The sequence below is a fragment of the Podarcis raffonei genome, chromosome 6 (assembly GCF_027172205.1).
Source record: "Podarcis raffonei isolate rPodRaf1 chromosome 6, rPodRaf1.pri, whole genome shotgun sequence".
Taxonomy (NCBI): Eukaryota; Metazoa; Chordata; class Lepidosauria; order Squamata; family Lacertidae; genus Podarcis; species Podarcis raffonei.
The window spans coordinates 70,211,100-70,229,401 of record NC_070607.1 but is presented as its reverse complement, the minus strand read 5'-3'; the positions used below and the strand labels follow the sequence as shown (position 1 = coordinate 70,229,401).

The 18,302-nt window shown below is 42.9% G+C and overlaps 1 protein-coding gene across 10 annotated transcripts in view; it reads right to left on the bottom strand.

Annotated features, from left to right (window-relative positions):
- Window positions 1–18,302, bottom strand: part of TOX2 (TOX high mobility group box family member 2) — a 220,198-nt gene that overhangs the window by 35,565 nt on the left and 166,331 nt on the right. For 8 of the 10 annotated variants that reach the window (XM_053393915.1, XM_053393911.1, XM_053393912.1 and 5 more), the window contains 2 exons: window positions 15,214–15,453; window positions 1,055–1,282 (listed from right to left, as the gene is read on the bottom strand). In XM_053393915.1, coding sequence (XP_053249890.1) covers window positions 1,055–1,282; window positions 15,214–15,453 — 468 coding nt within the window. The remainder of the gene's footprint in view (window positions 1–1,054; window positions 1,283–15,213; window positions 15,454–18,302) is intronic. The other 2 variants (XM_053393918.1, XM_053393920.1) reach the window with 1 other exon arrangement.

Genomic DNA, 18,302 nt, shown 5'->3' with positions numbered 1-18,302 from the left:
CGTAGATCTAACCACCTGGAACTCTTCCAGTGGGAGGATCTAAACTGTCAGGAAGTATTTGACTCTCGTATGCCTGCTCTTTTTCTTTTGGCAGGCTTAAGTTCAGTGCAACCACCAGAGAGCACAAAAGTTGTCATTAAGGACAGTTGGTCTCTGAAACTAAATGGATGAAATTACCAATTAGAGACTTTCAGCCCAGAAATGCTGCTACCCATATCCATAGGGTGAGTGGAAGATTTCTCAAATAACCTGACTTTCAGATATTAAGACTCTCTAGCCTTGTTCAAAGCCTAAGCACAACTGGTGCATAGAGACAGTAGCTTCAGGGATAGGCAACGTGGTGCCCTTTAGATGTTGTTGGACTACCACTTTCATCAGCCCCTCTTAGTATGGCCAATAGTCAGAGATGATGAGAGAAGCTGTAGTTCAGCTGGAAGGTACCATGCTGCTACTCCTGCCATAGCTTATGTCCTCTCAAAATTGTGAATAAGCAAAACTAGGAAAAATACATTTAGATGATAATCACAACACGGTAATATGAAATAGATACGAAGTTATTCACTGCAAAGCAGGTGGGTGGAGATGGGCCTATTTCTCTGCACTAGTCATCCCTTCATCTTTGCACTTCCAGTAGCAGTTACTGGGGTGAACATCGGAGGTCTTTGAAACTTGAAGGAGAAACACTCCCACAGACTGCTGTGATCTACTGGGTGTATAAGGGATATATACTATATTTACTGATGTTTGCAATACCCTGAGTTTTAGTTGTTTTTTAGGCAAGCTTTTGTTGAAGTCCTAGCTTTGAAGAAGAAAAGGTAAATTGGTAATTTATTGTTAAAGAACACCTTGTATTTTTATGCATTGAACCGCCCTGAGATCTACGGATGAAGGGCGGTTATACCAATTTAATAAATACAAAAATAAAATAGACCAAAGCAAAATCGAACGAAAAACAGTGCAGATTTTTTTCTTTCAAAAAAGAAAAGAAAAGCATGGCATCATCAAGAAAAACAAACATACTAACTTTCAGCGGGAAGGTGGACAAGGAATTTACCTGTTTTTGTTCTTCTCCTAAACTGTCCCACATCGATGCAACAATTTTTGATACATCCCCAAAGGTAGCGTTGGGGTTTTGTCCTTTGATAGCGGCTTGTGTATCTCTGAAGAACAGGGCATAAGCTGACACTGGCTTCTGGGGTTCATTGGGGTCCTTCTTTTTCTTCTTCTTTTGGTTTTTGGGCTTTTTGCCCAAATCTGTTAGTGGTCTCTTCTCTCCAGTTACCTGTCAAAAGTCAAGATGGAATTGTTAATTATCACCATTCAGTTCAGTCCTGGTTCAGATTAAAAATTCAAGACAACTTGGAATGATAGGGAAGGTTAGCCAACAACTCAAGAAAACTAAGAACCCTTATAAGTAGCCTTCCGTATAGTTGCTTGTGATCTTCCGTTCTTAAGGAAGTATGATGCCACTGAGTCAAGATAGGCCCATGATTCCTTTTATAGATGCTCCATTCACAATTCTGAATTTTTGACATCTTTACTATCCCATACTTGATCTTTATACAAATTACTGCAAGTAGTTCTGAGTGCCACCACTTTTGCTGTTATGCTAAGGGTAGGTTCACACATGCATGAGTATTATTTGATTTATTGTGCAGCAGCTGGATTTATGAATTTGCTTTATTGGAAAGTCCTTATGGTTCATGTGGCATAAGATAAGAATATCCCTCTTCAGGTACCCTACAGCTGACTTTAGGAAATATGGGAGGGCAGTGGGGACCACCAAACTAGCTCCAACCCCCAGTCACCATTTTAAAGTGGGGAGTCTGCTGTACCCATAGAAACTCCCCATGTGTTTTAGAACCTGGGAAAACTAGGAAAACAATGAGCAGGGGAAGCTCCCTACTACTTCAGGTGTTCATCTTTCAATTCATGGAGGGTAACCAGGACAGGAGTGGGTGTGTAGCTCTTCCCTACATCCCCTCTCATACATTTCCTTGACTTTAGATGCAGAACATCTGAAAAGGGCTAATATAAACATTCTTTCTGAACAGTTTGGTCAGGGATGGCTCATTCATATACATAAGCCATCATTTAATGGCTGGAAGAAGTGGACCATTTGGATCCCTTCCAGTCAGGATTCAGGACTCATCATGGGACTGAAGCAGCCTTGGTCGCACTGGTCAATGATCTCCAGTGGGCTAGGGACAAATGTGAGAGCTGTTTCCTAGTTCTGCTGGATCTCTCAGCGGCTTTTGATACCATTGACCATAACATCCTTCTGGACCATCTAGAGGGGCTGGGAGCTGGGGGCACTGTCATACAGTGGTTCCGCTCCTTCCTCCTGGATTGTGTTCAGAAAGTGGTGGGGGGGGATGAGTGTTCAGACCCCTGGGCTCTCACTTGTGGGGTGCCTCAGGGTTCTGTCCTCTCCCCCATGCTTTTCAATATCTACATGCAGCTGCTGGGAGAGATCATCAGGGGGTTTGGGCTGGGTGTTCATCAATATGCGGATGATACCCAGCTCTACCTCTCTTTCAAATCAGAACCAGTGAAGGTGGTGAAGGTACTGTGTGAGTGTCTGGAGGTGGTTGGAGGATGGATGGCGGCTAACAGATTGAGGTTGAATCCTGACAAGACAGAAGTACTGTTTTTGGGGGACAGGAGGCTGGCAGGTGTGGAGGACTCCCTGGTCCTGAATGGGGTAACTGTGCCCCTGAAGGACCAGGTGCACAGCCTGGGAGTCATTCTGGACTCACAGCTATCCATGGAGGCACAGGTCAATTCTGTGTCTAGGGCAGCTGTTTACCAGCTCCATCTGGTACGCAGGCTGAGACCCTATCTGCCCGCGGACTGTCTCGCCAGAGTGGTGCATGCTCTAGTTATCTCTCACTTGGATTACTGCAATGCACTCTATGTGGGGCTACCTTTGAAGAAGACCTGGAAACTACAACTAATCCAGAATGTGGCAGCTAGACTGGTGCCTGGGAGTGGCCGCCAAGACCACATAACACCAGTATTGAAAGATCTACATTGGCTCCCAGTGCGTTTCCAATAACAATTCAAAGTGTTGGTGCTGACCTTTAAAGCCCTAAACAGCCTCGGTCCAGTATACCTGAAGGAGCATCTCCACCCCCATTGTTCTGCCCGGACACTAAGGACCAGTGCCAAGGGCCTTCTGGTGGTTCCCTCACTGAGAGAAGCCAAGTTACAGTGAACCAGGCAGAGGGCCTTCTCGGTAGTGGCACCTGCCCTGTGGAACACCCTCCCACCAAATGTCAAAGAGAAGAACAACTACCAGATTTTTAGAAGACATCTGAAGGCAGCCCTGTTTAGGGAAGCTTTTAATGTTTAACAGACCACTGTATTTTAATATTTTGTTGGAAGCCGCCCGGAGTGGCTGGGGAAACCCAGCCAGATGGGTGAGGTATAAATAATAAATTATTATTATTATTATTATTATTATTATTATTATTATTATTATTATTATTATTAATTTAATGAGACAGTCATCAAGTGGTAAATGTGCATCCAAGAAGGGGGGAAAGGAAGAACAACCTGCTGCCACAGCAACCAAGGAAGGGAAAAGGGAAATCATAGGTAAGTGAATGGCTAAAGGGGGTGAGTGAGTGAGTGAGTGAGTGAGTGAGTGAGTGAGGCATGGGAAGGAGGGAGTCATCTTCAGCTCATATTACAGTCCTAACTGGGGAAGAAACCTGAGTGATGTAAAGTTCAAATTCCAAGCCAAGGAATGGCAGACTTTTGTGGCATTGTAGGCACTGCCATATACCAAGTCAGACCATTGGTCTATCTAGTTCAATATTGTCTACACTGACTGGCAGAAACTCTTCAGAGTTTTCAGGCACGAATCATTCCCAGCCGTTTTTGGAGATGTTGGGCATCGTGTATGCAGAGTGTGCACTCTTATCACCAAGCTGTGGTCTTTCCCATTAGGTAATGGTGTGGACATTTTGGGAGAAAATGCCCAGTAATCTCCCCTCAAATCTAGCCTGCCTCTTTTGCCGGGCCCCTGCATTTTTAAAGGTCTTGCAGGCAGGGGCCTGTCTTTGTTGCCTGCGTTATTCTGCAACGAACATCTTGGACACTGAAACTGCTGTAGGAATAAATAATAATAATTCATATTGTACTATTAACCTTGCTCACATTTTTTAGAGCTGTATATCGTATCAAAGCCCTCCTGATTAATGGGTTTGCCGCACTCTTTGCTGCTCATATTGTCACTTCTCCAGAGACAGTAATGATTAGGTTAGCTGAGCATGTCCTCCCCACAGTGAAGCCCAGGCTCTGTTTACATGGCTCCCTGCAACAGCTATGTTAGGATTCTTCGCAGCCTGTGGGCTGAGAACTTGCACCGACACTCTGTGAATAAAGGGTGTGTTTGCGTGTGTGAGCAAAAGAGGGAGAGAGGCCCTTTCATTTCTCCTTTCTAAGCGGCAGTCAAAGAGTTCTATTCCAGCTACGCCTTGGCACTGAACTTTAACCTTCCCTGTTCTCTAGCTTCACTCTGCAGTTTCTTTCATTTGTCTCTATGTTGCCGAGATTTACAAATGTCAAAACTGCTTTCTGTGTGGGTGTAGCAATGCTTTCCTTCATTCTCTGTTGCGAACGTCAAGGCTAAAGATCAAAAGCAACAACGTTTGCAAGAAATATCAGATTCTTCTCCTCTGCTTTCCCCCACGGACCTGTAATCTCCCTCAGCGATTCTGGCAAAACATCTCCCTGGGGAGTTTCAAGTTTCTCTCACTAACCAACCCCTCTCACTCTTTTTCTGCCTGTGATCTCTGTAGTCATTTCCAAATCACTGCAGGTTCATTCAACAGTTCATACATTTCACCATAACCTACTGACAGAAGTTTAAACATCTTTCCCTTTTCTTTTTCCCAGACACATCAAGTCCAGCTTTGAGATCACTGAAATTTTCACCATCAGGCAGTCCTTTTTATAAGGTCCAGGAATACAGCAGGAGGAGGTGATAGAATCCTGAAGGGGTAAAACTGCACTGTGCTATGTCAGACTACAGGGGTGTGTGCACCATTTTTTAATGAGCAAACATATAAATATTCCCTGCCAAACAACAACACTAGCACACGAGGGAAAGGGGCTCTATTCCGGCCTGCTCCCTGTTGTGCCTAAATGCAGAACCTTACATTTGTCCCTATTGAAATTCATTTTGTTAGCTTGAGCCCAGTTCTCCAATCTATTAAGGTCGTTTTGAATTCTGATTCTGTCTTCTGCAGCGCTATCCCTCCCAGTTTGGTGTCATCTGCAAATTGGATGAGCACCCCCTCAATTCCTTCATCCAAGTCATTTATAAATATTTTGAATGACAATGGGCCTAGGAGAGAAACTCGTGGCACCCCACTTGACACTTTTCCCCAGGATGACAAGGAACCATGAATGAGTACTCTTTGGGTTTGGTCAGTCAACCAGCTACAAATCCACCTAACAGTGGCCTCATTCAACTCATATTTTACCAGCTTCCTTGCAAGAATATCATAGTGTATCAAAATATACTACGTCCACAGCATTCCCCTGATCCATCAACCTTGTAACTCCATTAAAAAAAAAGAAAAGAAATGGAAAGAGATGCCCACCACTACTGCAAGGTACATGGAGGAAGCCATCTTTTACTTTGTACAATTCCCCAGAAAAGGAAAGTGTATTATGATTTACAGTGGCTTCCTGGGAGTATTTTTATACACTTAGGAAAAGAAAACTGTGCACAGTCACAGAGGAGGTATTAGCTGCTGCAGGCAGTTGTAAAATCTTAAGAATGAAAGAGACAGCCCTTGGACCACCTTGTAAGCACTATAGTTTTTGCAAAACTGGGTGGATTATCCTAAAAGGTCTGCCTGCAAACAGGCAAGATGGTGCCAGTTCTATGAACATGTGAAACCAGCATGGGATGGAAATTGTTTGATCTAACCATCCCATCCCCATATCACTTAGAGGGAGGATTATTATTTCTTACTGATGATGGACAATTTACAAGCTTGCAGTGATACTTTTTAAAAATAAACCATCCATGAAAATCCAAAAGAGAAAACAAAAGGAGAGGGGAAAGAATCACAGAGGAAATCACTGGTAGGAGAGGTCGGAGCATTATGGTTGGTTCTCAGGCAGTTTGACTGACCTCATTTATATACCACCTTTATGCCAAGTCACTTTACAAGTTTAGCTCGCCTTGATCACATCATTTAAAGTATTCTGCAGCTGGCTGTATAGTTCTGTATAGATTATGCCTCCAGGTATTGGAACGCCCTCCTTGGAGACATACAATTGCCATTGCCGGCCTTTAGAATCTAGTGAGAGACTTGTTTATTCACCCAGGCCTTTGGGAATGAAGTGCCTTGGGACCCAGTAGCTGCACAGGTAGAACTAGAGTACCATAATGCCATGCTTTCCATTTTAAATGGAGTTTTTAATTTAAGCTGATGGTCTAATTATGCTGCACATGGCTCTGGGCTCTCAGCTGGGTGAAAGAGTGACTTAAAAATCAAATAGATCAAATAACTTTATTGCCTTGTGCTTATTTTTTTCCAGCTAGATTGTGGAAGGGATAATGCTGGAGGTGGGTGGGAACAGTCTTTGCACATGTGGAACTGCTGATTCGTTCTAGATGATCCCCGGGGTTCCTTCCAACTCTACAATTCTATGATAAATAAAGGAACCAATGAGTTCTAGTGCAGATCGTTATTAACCTGTGCTGTCAACATAAGAACACGGGAAGAGTGCTGCTGGGTCAGGTCAATGACCCATCTAATCTAGCATCCTATTCTTACTGTGGGCAACCAGTTGCCTATGGGAAGTCCAAAAGCAAGACCTGAGCACAACACTCTATTTACTAGAGGGACAACCTATCTCTGGCCCTTGACACAAATGTACATCCACAACCAAATCATGTATATAATACAGAAGGTAAAGGGACCCCTGACGGTTAGGTCCAGTCACGGACGACTCTGGGGTTGCAGTGCTCATCTCGCATTATTGGCTGAGGCAACCGGCATACAGCTTCTGGGTCATGTGGCCAGCATGACTAAGCCGCTTCTGGCGAACCAGAGCAGCACACAGAAATGCTGTTTACCTTTCCACCGGAGTGGTACCTATTTATCTACTTGCACTTTGACATGCTTTCGAACTGCTAGGTCAGCAGGAGCTGGGACCAAGCAACGGGAGCTCACCCCGTTGTGGGGATTCGAACTGCCGACCTTCTGATCAGCAGGCCCTAGACTCTGTGGTTTAACCCACGTCCCTGTATATAATACTAGTTGGCTGCATTGCCCTTTTAGACACAGGTTTCCTTGGATAAAGTTTGTTACTTTGTGAGGGGTGTATGTGTGTGTGAGAGAGATCTGCAGATAGATATAGATATAGATAGATAGAGATAGAGATAAGAGATATAGATAGATATATGCTTGAATATTGGATAGGTAACTAAACACCAAGGCCACACAGCACCACAATCCCCACTTCCCTAGAAAAATAACAGAGTAAAGTCAAATGATGCATTTGGAGTCAACTACTAAGCACACAATGCAACCTAAAACCATACATGCAAGAAGGCAGAGCCTGCTCTCAAAGGGCAGACAGGCTTCTCTGAATGAAGCTGGATTCATAACTGCTTCTGACACCTCGATGGCAGGTACTTTACGCACTTCAACAACTCTGCTGCGTACAGTGGATATAAACTTAAGCAAGAATATGCAATTTGAAAAAAGGAAGGCAAAAAAGCACTCTCAAAAGTTAGGACGCAATGAAATCTGAATACCAAACCATTAAGGGGGGGGGAGTAATCCAGTATGTCAGTCTGTCAGTCACTCAGCCAACAGGAGAAACTTCTGCAAGGGTGGTTTTTGCAAGTACTACTGCCAAAAGTGTTTGAAACCTGCCGAGTGTAAAAGAATTCATGTTTATTGGGAACAGTCCGAGAAAAGTGGGAGGGGCAGGAATAATAATGTTCTCCGCTCACCCAGTCCTGACTGGCCATTAAGCTCATTTTTAATGTGCTGGCATTCGTCAAATGGACGGCTGCCCACTAGTAACAAGACGCAAGAGTTCTCGCCCTCTTTCCTCCATCCCACCCACAATGCTATTAATCGAAAGAAAGAAACTGGATTGGTTTCTTAAAAGTGAAAGTTTCACCCTATTATTAGGGAAGGGTGGAGTTAATGTTGACGTTTTACTTTACAAAAATGTAGATGTATATTGCTTTTAATTGTATCTGTAGAAAATAAAAGGGGAGACAAAAGAAAGAAGATTTGGGTCTAAGAGAAAGCAGCATTCCAAGAAAAGAAGAAGCCAGAATTATCAGGGTCAGGAATATTTGGAACAAGTGTGGGCCCTTCTGAAATCATGGGTTTAGTTGTGGGGAGATGAGTTGAAGGAGGAAAAGAAGGGGGAGCAAAGAAAAAAAAGAGAATAATTTGTTCTCCTTCTTCCACAGTTCCCCCAGCAGGCCTGTCTAGCTCTCCCACTATCCCTCAGAGTAATTTGTCTTGATCAGCATTGGTTAATATTGGTTATACTGGCCAATGCTCCCCTCCCAATACAGTGTTTTCAGGGATGAAGGGAGGACTTACGCTCCCTGTTTTCCTGAGGTGGTTGATGAATAGAGGGACTAGCAGATTCTTGTGTAAGGCCCAACAAGGTTTTCCCAACAGCTTACAACAACTCACCACCTTGTTTAGGACAGCAAGGTAAACCAACCCAAACCCACTCTCACCAAAAACTTTGCAATGTTTCTCAAATGTGTTTTTCAGGCAGATTCTTTTCAATCCCATGCCACGCCACTCAATTTATGGGGAAATGCTGGGTTTGGGAATAGGAGCATTGAAGAGGGTATCTCAGAACCCTCCCTATGGGATCCGATGGAGGGAGTATCTGCCTTCAGTCATCCTCTTTAGGGTCTGGGAGGGGAGATCTCTTGGTTGCCAGTCTTCAAAGGGGGCTCCCCTCAAGATGCAGTTAAATCCCTAGTTTCAGGCTCTCCTCCCATGGTCTCCCAGTTCCTTGAATGCTGCAGGGTTTTTTAAGCCTGCTTCCTCTCTCCACCTGTCACTGGACCTCATGAAAACCAGCTGTGTCTGCCTGCTGGGCTGGCATCTGAGAGAGCCCTGTGCTGCCTGGTGCTTCTGGGCAGAGTCCTTTGTCAGTATCCCAGTTTTGCTGTCAGATCCAGCTGCAGCTACATTGGATCCCAGAAGATCTGGTTGGGGCAGTCATAAAGTCACAGGCAGCATGATGCTATTTGGGAAGGGGCAAGCCCTAGGGGCTCACTGCAGCCACCTTCACTGTTGTCAGCCCTGTTATCAGGGCAACCTGGCCAGCACCTCCCTGCTGCTCTAAATAGTTACTGACCTTGCACTGTGGTTGGATACTTTTGACCTGTGAAAAGCCATCGAAAAAAGGAGGCTCTTTTTGCAGTTACCAAATGTTTTCAAGAAGCCTCCCTCTTTCAGCTCAGCCCTCGTAATAATTTAATTAAGTAATTAGTAAAATACCAAACCAAGTGCATATTGCATTCGGTAATTAAGTATTAAATTATGTGGATGTTACTTATCGAACGTACCTTTTCAGTTCTGCAACCATTAATTAAAAACTGAATCTAAAGTCTTGAGTAATAAGAGAAAACTGGGACGAGGGAGGGGAAACAGTTTTCCTGTGAAAACAGGATTTCAAGTGGTAAAAGCCACAGGCAGAAAATACAGTGGCATTGGGGGTGGGGGGCTCATGCAGCTTTGTGGATAGATTCCCAGTTCTCCTACTGAAGGAGTAAATGCAACAGGGCTAATAGGACAAATTCAAATAAGAAAATGGATTTACGGCAATATTACTTTGGGTGTTCTTGTTAAAAGGTTTGGGCAGATTTGCCCAGGGAGCTTGCTTAGAAAGTCATGCTAACTTTGTAACCACAGTGGTCAACACTTATGTCACATGCAGAAATAAGTCATGTGATGGTATTCAGTGGTATCTGACCACCAAAAGATGGAATCTATCATTGGAACAGGAGAGGGAGGCATCACTGACAATTCCCCCACTGGACTTCTCTCACCCTGCTCAGAGCAGACAGTGAAATGCAGGGAGTTGCAGTAGGGTGATTGCTGAAAATTCTCTTCTTCCTCTGCTCCACTCATAGGGTTAGGTTCAATCAGTGGATGGACACCATTTGATACCACTAATACAGTCCAAATGGCTGTGACTGTGTATTCTGGCATCCTTACACAAATAATAGGGAGGGTATCTGTTCCCAACATGCACTCAGGAATGAAAAAATGCAAGTCCATGTTTCAAAATACACATGTCTTTGTATATGCAAGTGGTTCTGCATGTATAAAAACATAACATGGGGATGAGCCTTAACCATCAGTGTTGGTAGGAAGCTGCACATGTTCCAAAAGACTTGAAATTTTCAGTATCCTATACAGTGAATTAAGTGACTCCAAGTCAGGACCTTTTCTTGCACTGTGCTCCTCCTGTTCTTAGGTTCACATATACAAGACAATCTTGGATCCATTTTTTTGTGTACAACAAGTGTGAGAAAGGCAACTGCACAAGCATATGTCTGCCATGTTTTTAAAGCCTGACGTTAAGAGTATAGCAACAATTGTCAATTGCATGAAGCCATGCAGAGGGTAGGTCAGGTTCCCATCATTGCTGAAGCTTTACTGGGCTGGCAAGAGTTCACTCATCATTCAGTGTAGCCCAGACCTTAAAAGCCTTTATAGCACAAAGCACTCTCGTCATATTTGCTAATGCACTGAGTCCCTGATAACATGCCATGAACATCAAGCAATAATGGATTAAAGTTCACGCACTAGGCTGGCACACAACAAAAATAAAAAATGGACTTTTAGCAGCACTGTTAGTTCTGAACATAATCAAAATTGTTTCTATGTTTTAACTAAGAAGAATTGCCCATATTTTGTTTCAGCTAAGAAGACATACCCAAAACACAGAACAGGGTAATCTTATCAGGCTTGGCCTTAGCTACGAAGTCTAGAGAGGCTCTGCTCTGCTCTCCTGAGTGGCTCTGCATCTCCTTTGCCCTATATTCTACCAGACGGATATCCCCAGCTCCATTTCCCCATTAGTAACATCACTACTAGGACGCAGGTGGCGCTGTGGGTAAAACCTCAGCGCCTAGGACTTGCCGATCGCATGGTCGGCGGTTTGAATCCCCGTGGCGGGGTGCGCTCCCGTCGTTCGGTCCCAGCGCCTGCCAACCTAGCAGTTCGAAAGCACTCCCGGGTGCAAGTAGATAAATAGGGACCGCTTACCAGCGGGAAGGTAAACAGCGTTCCGTGTGCTGCGCTGGCTCGCCAGATGCAGCTTGTCACGCTGGCCACGTGACCCGGAAGTGTCTGCGGACAGCGCTGGCTCCCGGCCTATAGAGTGAGATGAGCGTGCAACTCTAGAGTCTGGCAAGACTGGCCCGTACGGGCAGGGGTACCTTTACCTTTACCTTTAACATCACTACAACCCCCTACACTGCAACTGGTTTCTCACAAGCATGGAGACCAGTAACACTGTGTATTCAGCTTCTTGCTGCAAGATTACTCTCCCAATATTTTTGCTAAACGTGTTCAAATCAAACATCTACTGCCATTCAAAGCAACTTACTGAAAACAAAAATGAAAGTTAAACTTAATTCAAATAGAGAATATTACCAATGCAGCAAACAAAGCAACAGTCACAGCTTGTTCTTTTCCTTCTAGACACCAGAGACCTACACAAATAGCACCTTTTTTCAGAAGGAAAACAAGAAGGAACATTGGTAGATCTGTCTGGAAGGCCATTAAAAGCCCCAGGACAAATGTCTCATCTGCCCAATGACTACAATTAATATTTTTCTCAAAGGAAAAACCATTCCAATATCAATAACCGAAGCAGTGCATTTTTAGAGGGAAAGGATTTTCACTGACAACATTTTACCACTTTATAGGACTAGGTGAGGGTAAACAGTTTTCACTGTTGACTATGGCAGCAATTCTAATTCCCACCTGGGAGCGGCAAGGCTGAGTGGAATGGCAGAGCCCCCACTGCACCCGATTGGCTGAATTTAAAAGAGGGCCTTGTGAAAGAGGTATCAAAATTCAATTCTTCTGCATTACAGTGGTTGGGGGGGGGGAATTATGATATGACAGATTTAAGCTCAGTGATGCTGCTGAGAAGATAGCACAAAAATGAATACAACATGTTGTTTAAACTAGAGGTGGGAAACTTGGGACCCCTCAGATGTTGCTAGGCTGCAACTGCCACAATTCCTAACCATTCCTCATGCTGTTTGCGAGTTGGCAGTCCAACCACATATAGAGAACCATAGGTTCTCCAACCCTGGTTTTGACTATCTGAACAACAAACTTTCACATAAGACACAAACAACACAAAATACAAATATAGAAATAGCAATGTCCAAAGGCTTAACTTGCAGTTTGTTCTCATTGGTACAATTCAGAAATGAAAGTAAAAAATGAACCACAAAGGAACAATAATACATTGAGCATGGTGTCTGAAGTATATTTCTGGAAACATCTGAGCACTGGGGCCATGTTGTTTTAGAATAAAAAGGGCTCTTGGGTCAGTTTATTGATCTTGCAAAGAAGAATTTAAAGGGTAAGGCACAGCGTCATCAGTACGTCATCAACTCCTGTGACATATGAAACAGGAGGTGCCTGACTCAGCAATGGACTGGGTGAAAGCCAATAAACTAAAATCAAATTCTAGCAAGACAGAGGCCAGTGTCAGAGTGGTTCATTAAAAGAGGTAAAATGCAAGGAGAGGGGGAAGCCATTGGGGTAGAGGGGCATATTGGAGCAGGGGAATGGTTGATGTGAAAGTGGTTCAGGGCCCTCTTCTGCTGCTTCTGTACTCCAATGGTCCCCAATGGAAACAGCCTTTTCTTCAGCCACATGAACCACTGGACTATAATGACATAGACTCATATATTATGTGTCTTCTGGATCTGAAGTTATAGGAAGGGAGCAAACTGCTTCGTTCTTCTAGCTCTCAACTAAATTTCCAGCAGGCTTCTTCCAATATGCTGTAGATGGTGCTAGAAGATCACTAGTTTTCATTTTTGTCGGAAGGGACACTTATTTCTCAGAAATATATGCCAAACTATCCTTTATTGTCACAAATTCAACTTTACTGTAGAAATTTACTTTAATACATACAGAAAATTTTCATTCTGCAGCCACTTGCAGTTCCCTACCCAGACTTTAAGGCAGGGTTAGACAACCCTGTGTTCTGGACTATAACTCCTATCAGTCATAGTAAGCATGGGCAATGATCAGGGTTTATGGGAGTTGTAGTACAGAACTTCTGCATGGCACCAAGTTGCCTATCCCTGCTTTAAAATCATGGAAGAGGAGACCTCAAAATACCTTCTAAACATTCAACTCGCCACCTCCTACTGACAAGCTTACTTTTGTCCAGGGGTATACTTTTTGATCATGTACAAGAGCCTCCTACAAACACTCTGACTAGTCACAAACTTCCTTTAAGACTTCTTTCTACTCTTTGGTCTGTCCTCTATTTCCCTCCACCCCGCTCTTTCATTGTTGCTTATAAAACAAAGAACGACCTCTTCTTTTTCTGTGCAGGTCGGATTGATTCTAAACAATGCTGGGGAGGCAAAAAGTCTCAGTGTGTCCTCTAGCATCATCACAGATAGTTTTCCATTATATCAAAGGTGCTACTTACAATGTAGGGTATCTGCCCAGGGCTTGTTTTGATACCCTAGATTGTGAGTAGCACTTGAACCGCAGTTTAACAAACCATATCTTCCTCAAAGCTGGGGTGGAAAGGGAGGGGCAAGGAGGGAGTAGCACAAGGCTAATTCTTGGTGTGATCAACTACAGTTTATACTATAAACTATGCACTGTAATAATTATATATGAACCAGGTAACATTGCATGAAGAATCCAAATGGAAATCTATCCCTCAATTATATTGCACACATTCTATGGACAACAATCTCCCTGCTTATAACAGGATACACAACTAAACATCCAAATCATCAAAGCAATGGGCACAATCTAGTCTAAGTTAAGCACTTCTATGTACCACAGAGGGACACGGGTGGCGCTGTTGTCTAAACTACTGAGCCTCTTGGGCTTGCCGATCAGGTCGGCGGTTCAAATCCCCGCGACGGGGTGAGCTCCCATTGCTCGGTCCCTGCTCCTGCCAACCTAGCAGTTCGAAAGCATGTCAAAAAGTGCAAGTAGATAAATAGGTACCACTCTGGCGGAAAGGTGGCCTTCTGATCCACAAACCCAAGAGGCTGACCATATATATTATGTAGATAAAAGCTACTCTTACAAAGGTTTGTTTCTCTAGGAAATGTGGAATAAAAAACAAGGCTGAGGATATGTATATATATTAGCATGACCTCACAGTCTAAAATACGAAGGGGATTTTTATTTCACAGAATCTTTCTATGTTACATATACTCATTCCATTTGTCTGCTCACTAACATCAACACATCCAGAATCTATTGACTGCTAGCCAAAGCAGAATGGCAAGAACTTCCCCTGAAGCCTAACAGACCTTCTGCTTTACCGACTAACTTAACAATTATTACATTAAAAAAATAAAAAAAAAAATCCAAACCTATCTGAGTTAAAATATAGTGAAAGCTTTCTCTGTTATTTCATTCTGGTGATGAGGTGGCAAACTGTTCAACTGAAACCCCAGCTGGATATCTGTGTTTTCCCATTTTCTTTCTCCAAACAAATATGAGAATTTTGTTTCTACAGAAAAAAATGTTTGCAACTAGCAAAAATTGTGTGTGAGGGGATACTAAGCCATGCATTTATTGTCATAGTCCTAACCTGGAAGGACAGTACAAAATGATACAGTTGGCATCTTCGGTGAGACAGAAAAAGATTTAGGGGGAAAAGACTCTTTCTGAATTAGCTACCTTAATTGCTCTATTTATTATATGCATCAATATAGCACTACTGTGCTTGATATAATTTGCAAATCTGACATGTCTTCCAATTTCTTAGCTTAGAAATATTCTTTGCAGACAGCCTTAGTTATCAAGAAAGTGTCTCTCTCTCTCTCCTTCTCTCTCTCTGAAGGAAAAACAAAATATCTTTGGTTTGACTGCTGCACATTATTTCCGCCATTGCAGGCTGGCTGCCACTGTCAAACACTATGTCTGTCAAAACAGGCATGGCTGCACGTACCTTATAATGTGATTCTGTCTCCTCTTCCTGAGTAGAACTGGAGGGAGATGGTGTAGCAGATTTGCTTCCGGGGGGTGATGGGGAACCATGGGTAACACCGCTCCTCAAACCCATCTGAGAAATCAGCTGTGACTGGCTGAGGGCACTCATGTGACCGGTATACATCCCTGCTCGATTGATCAGGGGAACTTGATGGTTGGACTCATAGGAAGTGGCTTCTGAGTGGACCATCTCCTGGATCTGAGTTAGGAGAATATTACTTTTTAATTAAAATTGTATTATATTTATTGTCTTATAAAAATTATATTATGATGCAGGCTGGGCATGGTTGTTACTGGGAAGTTAATCAACTGGCAAAAACTAATCTGTTCCATGCTGGGTAAAAGTTACTCCTAGTTTAAAGCACTGAGATCTTTCTTCAATTATTTGCTGTTCTCAGAATGGTTTCATTACACAGAACAATGCAATGGATTACACATATTTGTTTTCATTTTATTTTCAATTTGGAGAATATTTGGCAACATTTGGTTGCCAAATAAAAAGGTATACTATGTGGTTAATATTAATATGAAACTTATGGTATCTTAACAGCCTGGCAGTCCATGGGATTCAAATGCCATGCAACTCACAGGAAGCACTACAATGAGAGGTTGCTTGCAGCAGCGCTCCTCTGACAGTTGTCAGCAATGCTCACAGTTGTTGAATTGGGACGTGTCAGGTTTTGGGGGCAACACAAAGCCAAATTGTGTCAGCACAGTGCAGCAGGTTTGCCAATTGTGACATTACTGTTTCCTTTTCAAAATGGCATGCCTTTTTTTAAAAAATCAAACATGATATTGTTTTTATGTTAAGAAGCTAGAGTCAAAACATGTGCTTGTATGATTATAAACAGCAACAATGCAGGACTCTCTTCTTGAATGCTTAAGGAAGAAGAAGAAGAAGAGTTTGGATTTGATATCCCGCCTTTCACTCCCCTTCAGGAGTCTCAAAGCGGCTAACAATCTCCTTTCCCTTCCTCCCCCACAACAAACACTCTGTGAGGTGAGTGGGGCTGAGAGACTTCAAAGAAGTGTGACTGGCCCAAGGTCACCCAGCAGCTGCATGTGGAGGAGCGGAGACGCGAACCCGGTTCCCCAGATTACGTGACTACCGCTCTTAACCACTACACCACACTGGCTCTCTAAGGAAACATAAAGAGATGGAGACTCCAAATTTTGATCCAAAGGACCACAGAATATTTTGTAGTAACAGAATGTTAAACTTGATGTAGTAGAATAGTGAAGTCTGTTTTCTCAGTTGTGTGTGGATATTTAAAAAAAAAAGTTAAATAGTAATTTTAAATTTGATGAACTGGGGGCATGCTTTGAAAACAGAAAGTGAGAGGAGTCTGGAAAGAAGTTCCAAAATCATGGGTTAGAAAAGGGAAACATCAAATTCAATTTAAAGAATGACAATGAATGCCCTATACAATAATTTTTAGTATATGTGTATTCTTAAAAAATAAATTATTGAAGACCAAATTCAGTGATAATAATGTCAATACTAATATTAATTTTAAAAAATTCATTCACTTAATTCAGCTGAAAACATGGTTTTATTCTGTAAAATGAACAATCCTTGAAAATTGCATTGAAGAATTATAAACAACAACATCCCTACTCAAATTTGGAATTTCTGACCCATCCAGAGAATACTGTCTGCCTATGCAACCTATGCAAATACAACCTGCAACATTTAATATTTTAAAATGGGACCATTTTTGTAAAATGGAAATCTGCAGCCAAAGACCACAAAGGGCACTAGCACTTAAATAGCCTGAGGCTAAGCTGTATGAAGTGAACCGGGTGGTGTGGTTTTTTTTAATATTCTCACTGGTAACCGTGTTTCATTTGTATCAGATAGGAGAGAAAAAATAAGTTGGAAGTTATACACCATACCACCATAGGGTTGTCTCTAGCTGGCTTGCTTGGGAATGAGACTGTTCTATATCCAAAGTACTCAATATCTGCTCATTCTGGCTTTTCTTGTAATCCATTTGAAACACCTGGTACTGTCTGCTGTTATAGACTATGTACCAGATTGACTATAAAGTTCCCACCTTTGCTTTTCACAGCAAACTCTCTTGCCCCATTTACAGTCCTTAGTCATATCCACTCTAGTCACCTTCTAGTTTCCCAGGGGTGCCAACTTGAATAAAATATAGGGGGGGGGGCAGGTAAGCCCTTCCCTGCATAATCCATCACATGACACGGTACACGCACACTATTTGAATGGCAATGCACATCAACTTTGGGGGTGCCCAAACCCCTCAAATATTGAATTGGGGGGGCGAAGACTCCTTGACCCCATGGAGTTGGCTCCTTGTAGTTGCCATCTTCCCCTCAATCCATCATTATATCTCCTTTCCACCACATAAGCAGCCTGCTATTTCCCACAGCTCCTTCCTATTGCATTCAATCCTCGTTCTAAGAAAAAACCACCCAACCTTCAATCCATCCTGTCTCTCCCTTTCTTTTTGTGTGTCCTCAGATCGCAGGGGGTGGGGTGGTGAGGGAGAAGAGAAGTTCTATTATGTGATCAGAAGTCATTCTGCTCAGCCAATGGCTGTGTTGGATACAAGCTATGCTGCTTAAGACATCATACTTCTAATTCCACACCATGGCCCTCAAATGTGTGTGAGTGGGTAAGAAGGGTCAGGTACAGGACAATTCTAACAATGGCTAAAATGGAACCTCTATATTCAAAGTCAATTCACCTCTGATGGCCAACGAATACAATAAAATGGGAAATATTATCACCACATTTCTCTTTTCCTTGGGTCTATCTGGCCAACCACTCTCAGGGATAGAATGCTAGGCAACTAGAACTTTGGGTCTGGCTCAGAAGACAATTCTTTTAATTACACAGAATTGAAAATGTGTTGTGGAGCTTCTCTGCTTCCTGAATAACAAATGACGATCATATTCTGAGCTGCGGCAGATTTTGAAGGAGCCAGTGGAAGGAGCAAGATAGCTGCCTACCCAGATGTCTTCTCAAACACTAACAATGGGGATCACTATTTAGTCTGGTCCCTACTCTATAATAATGTT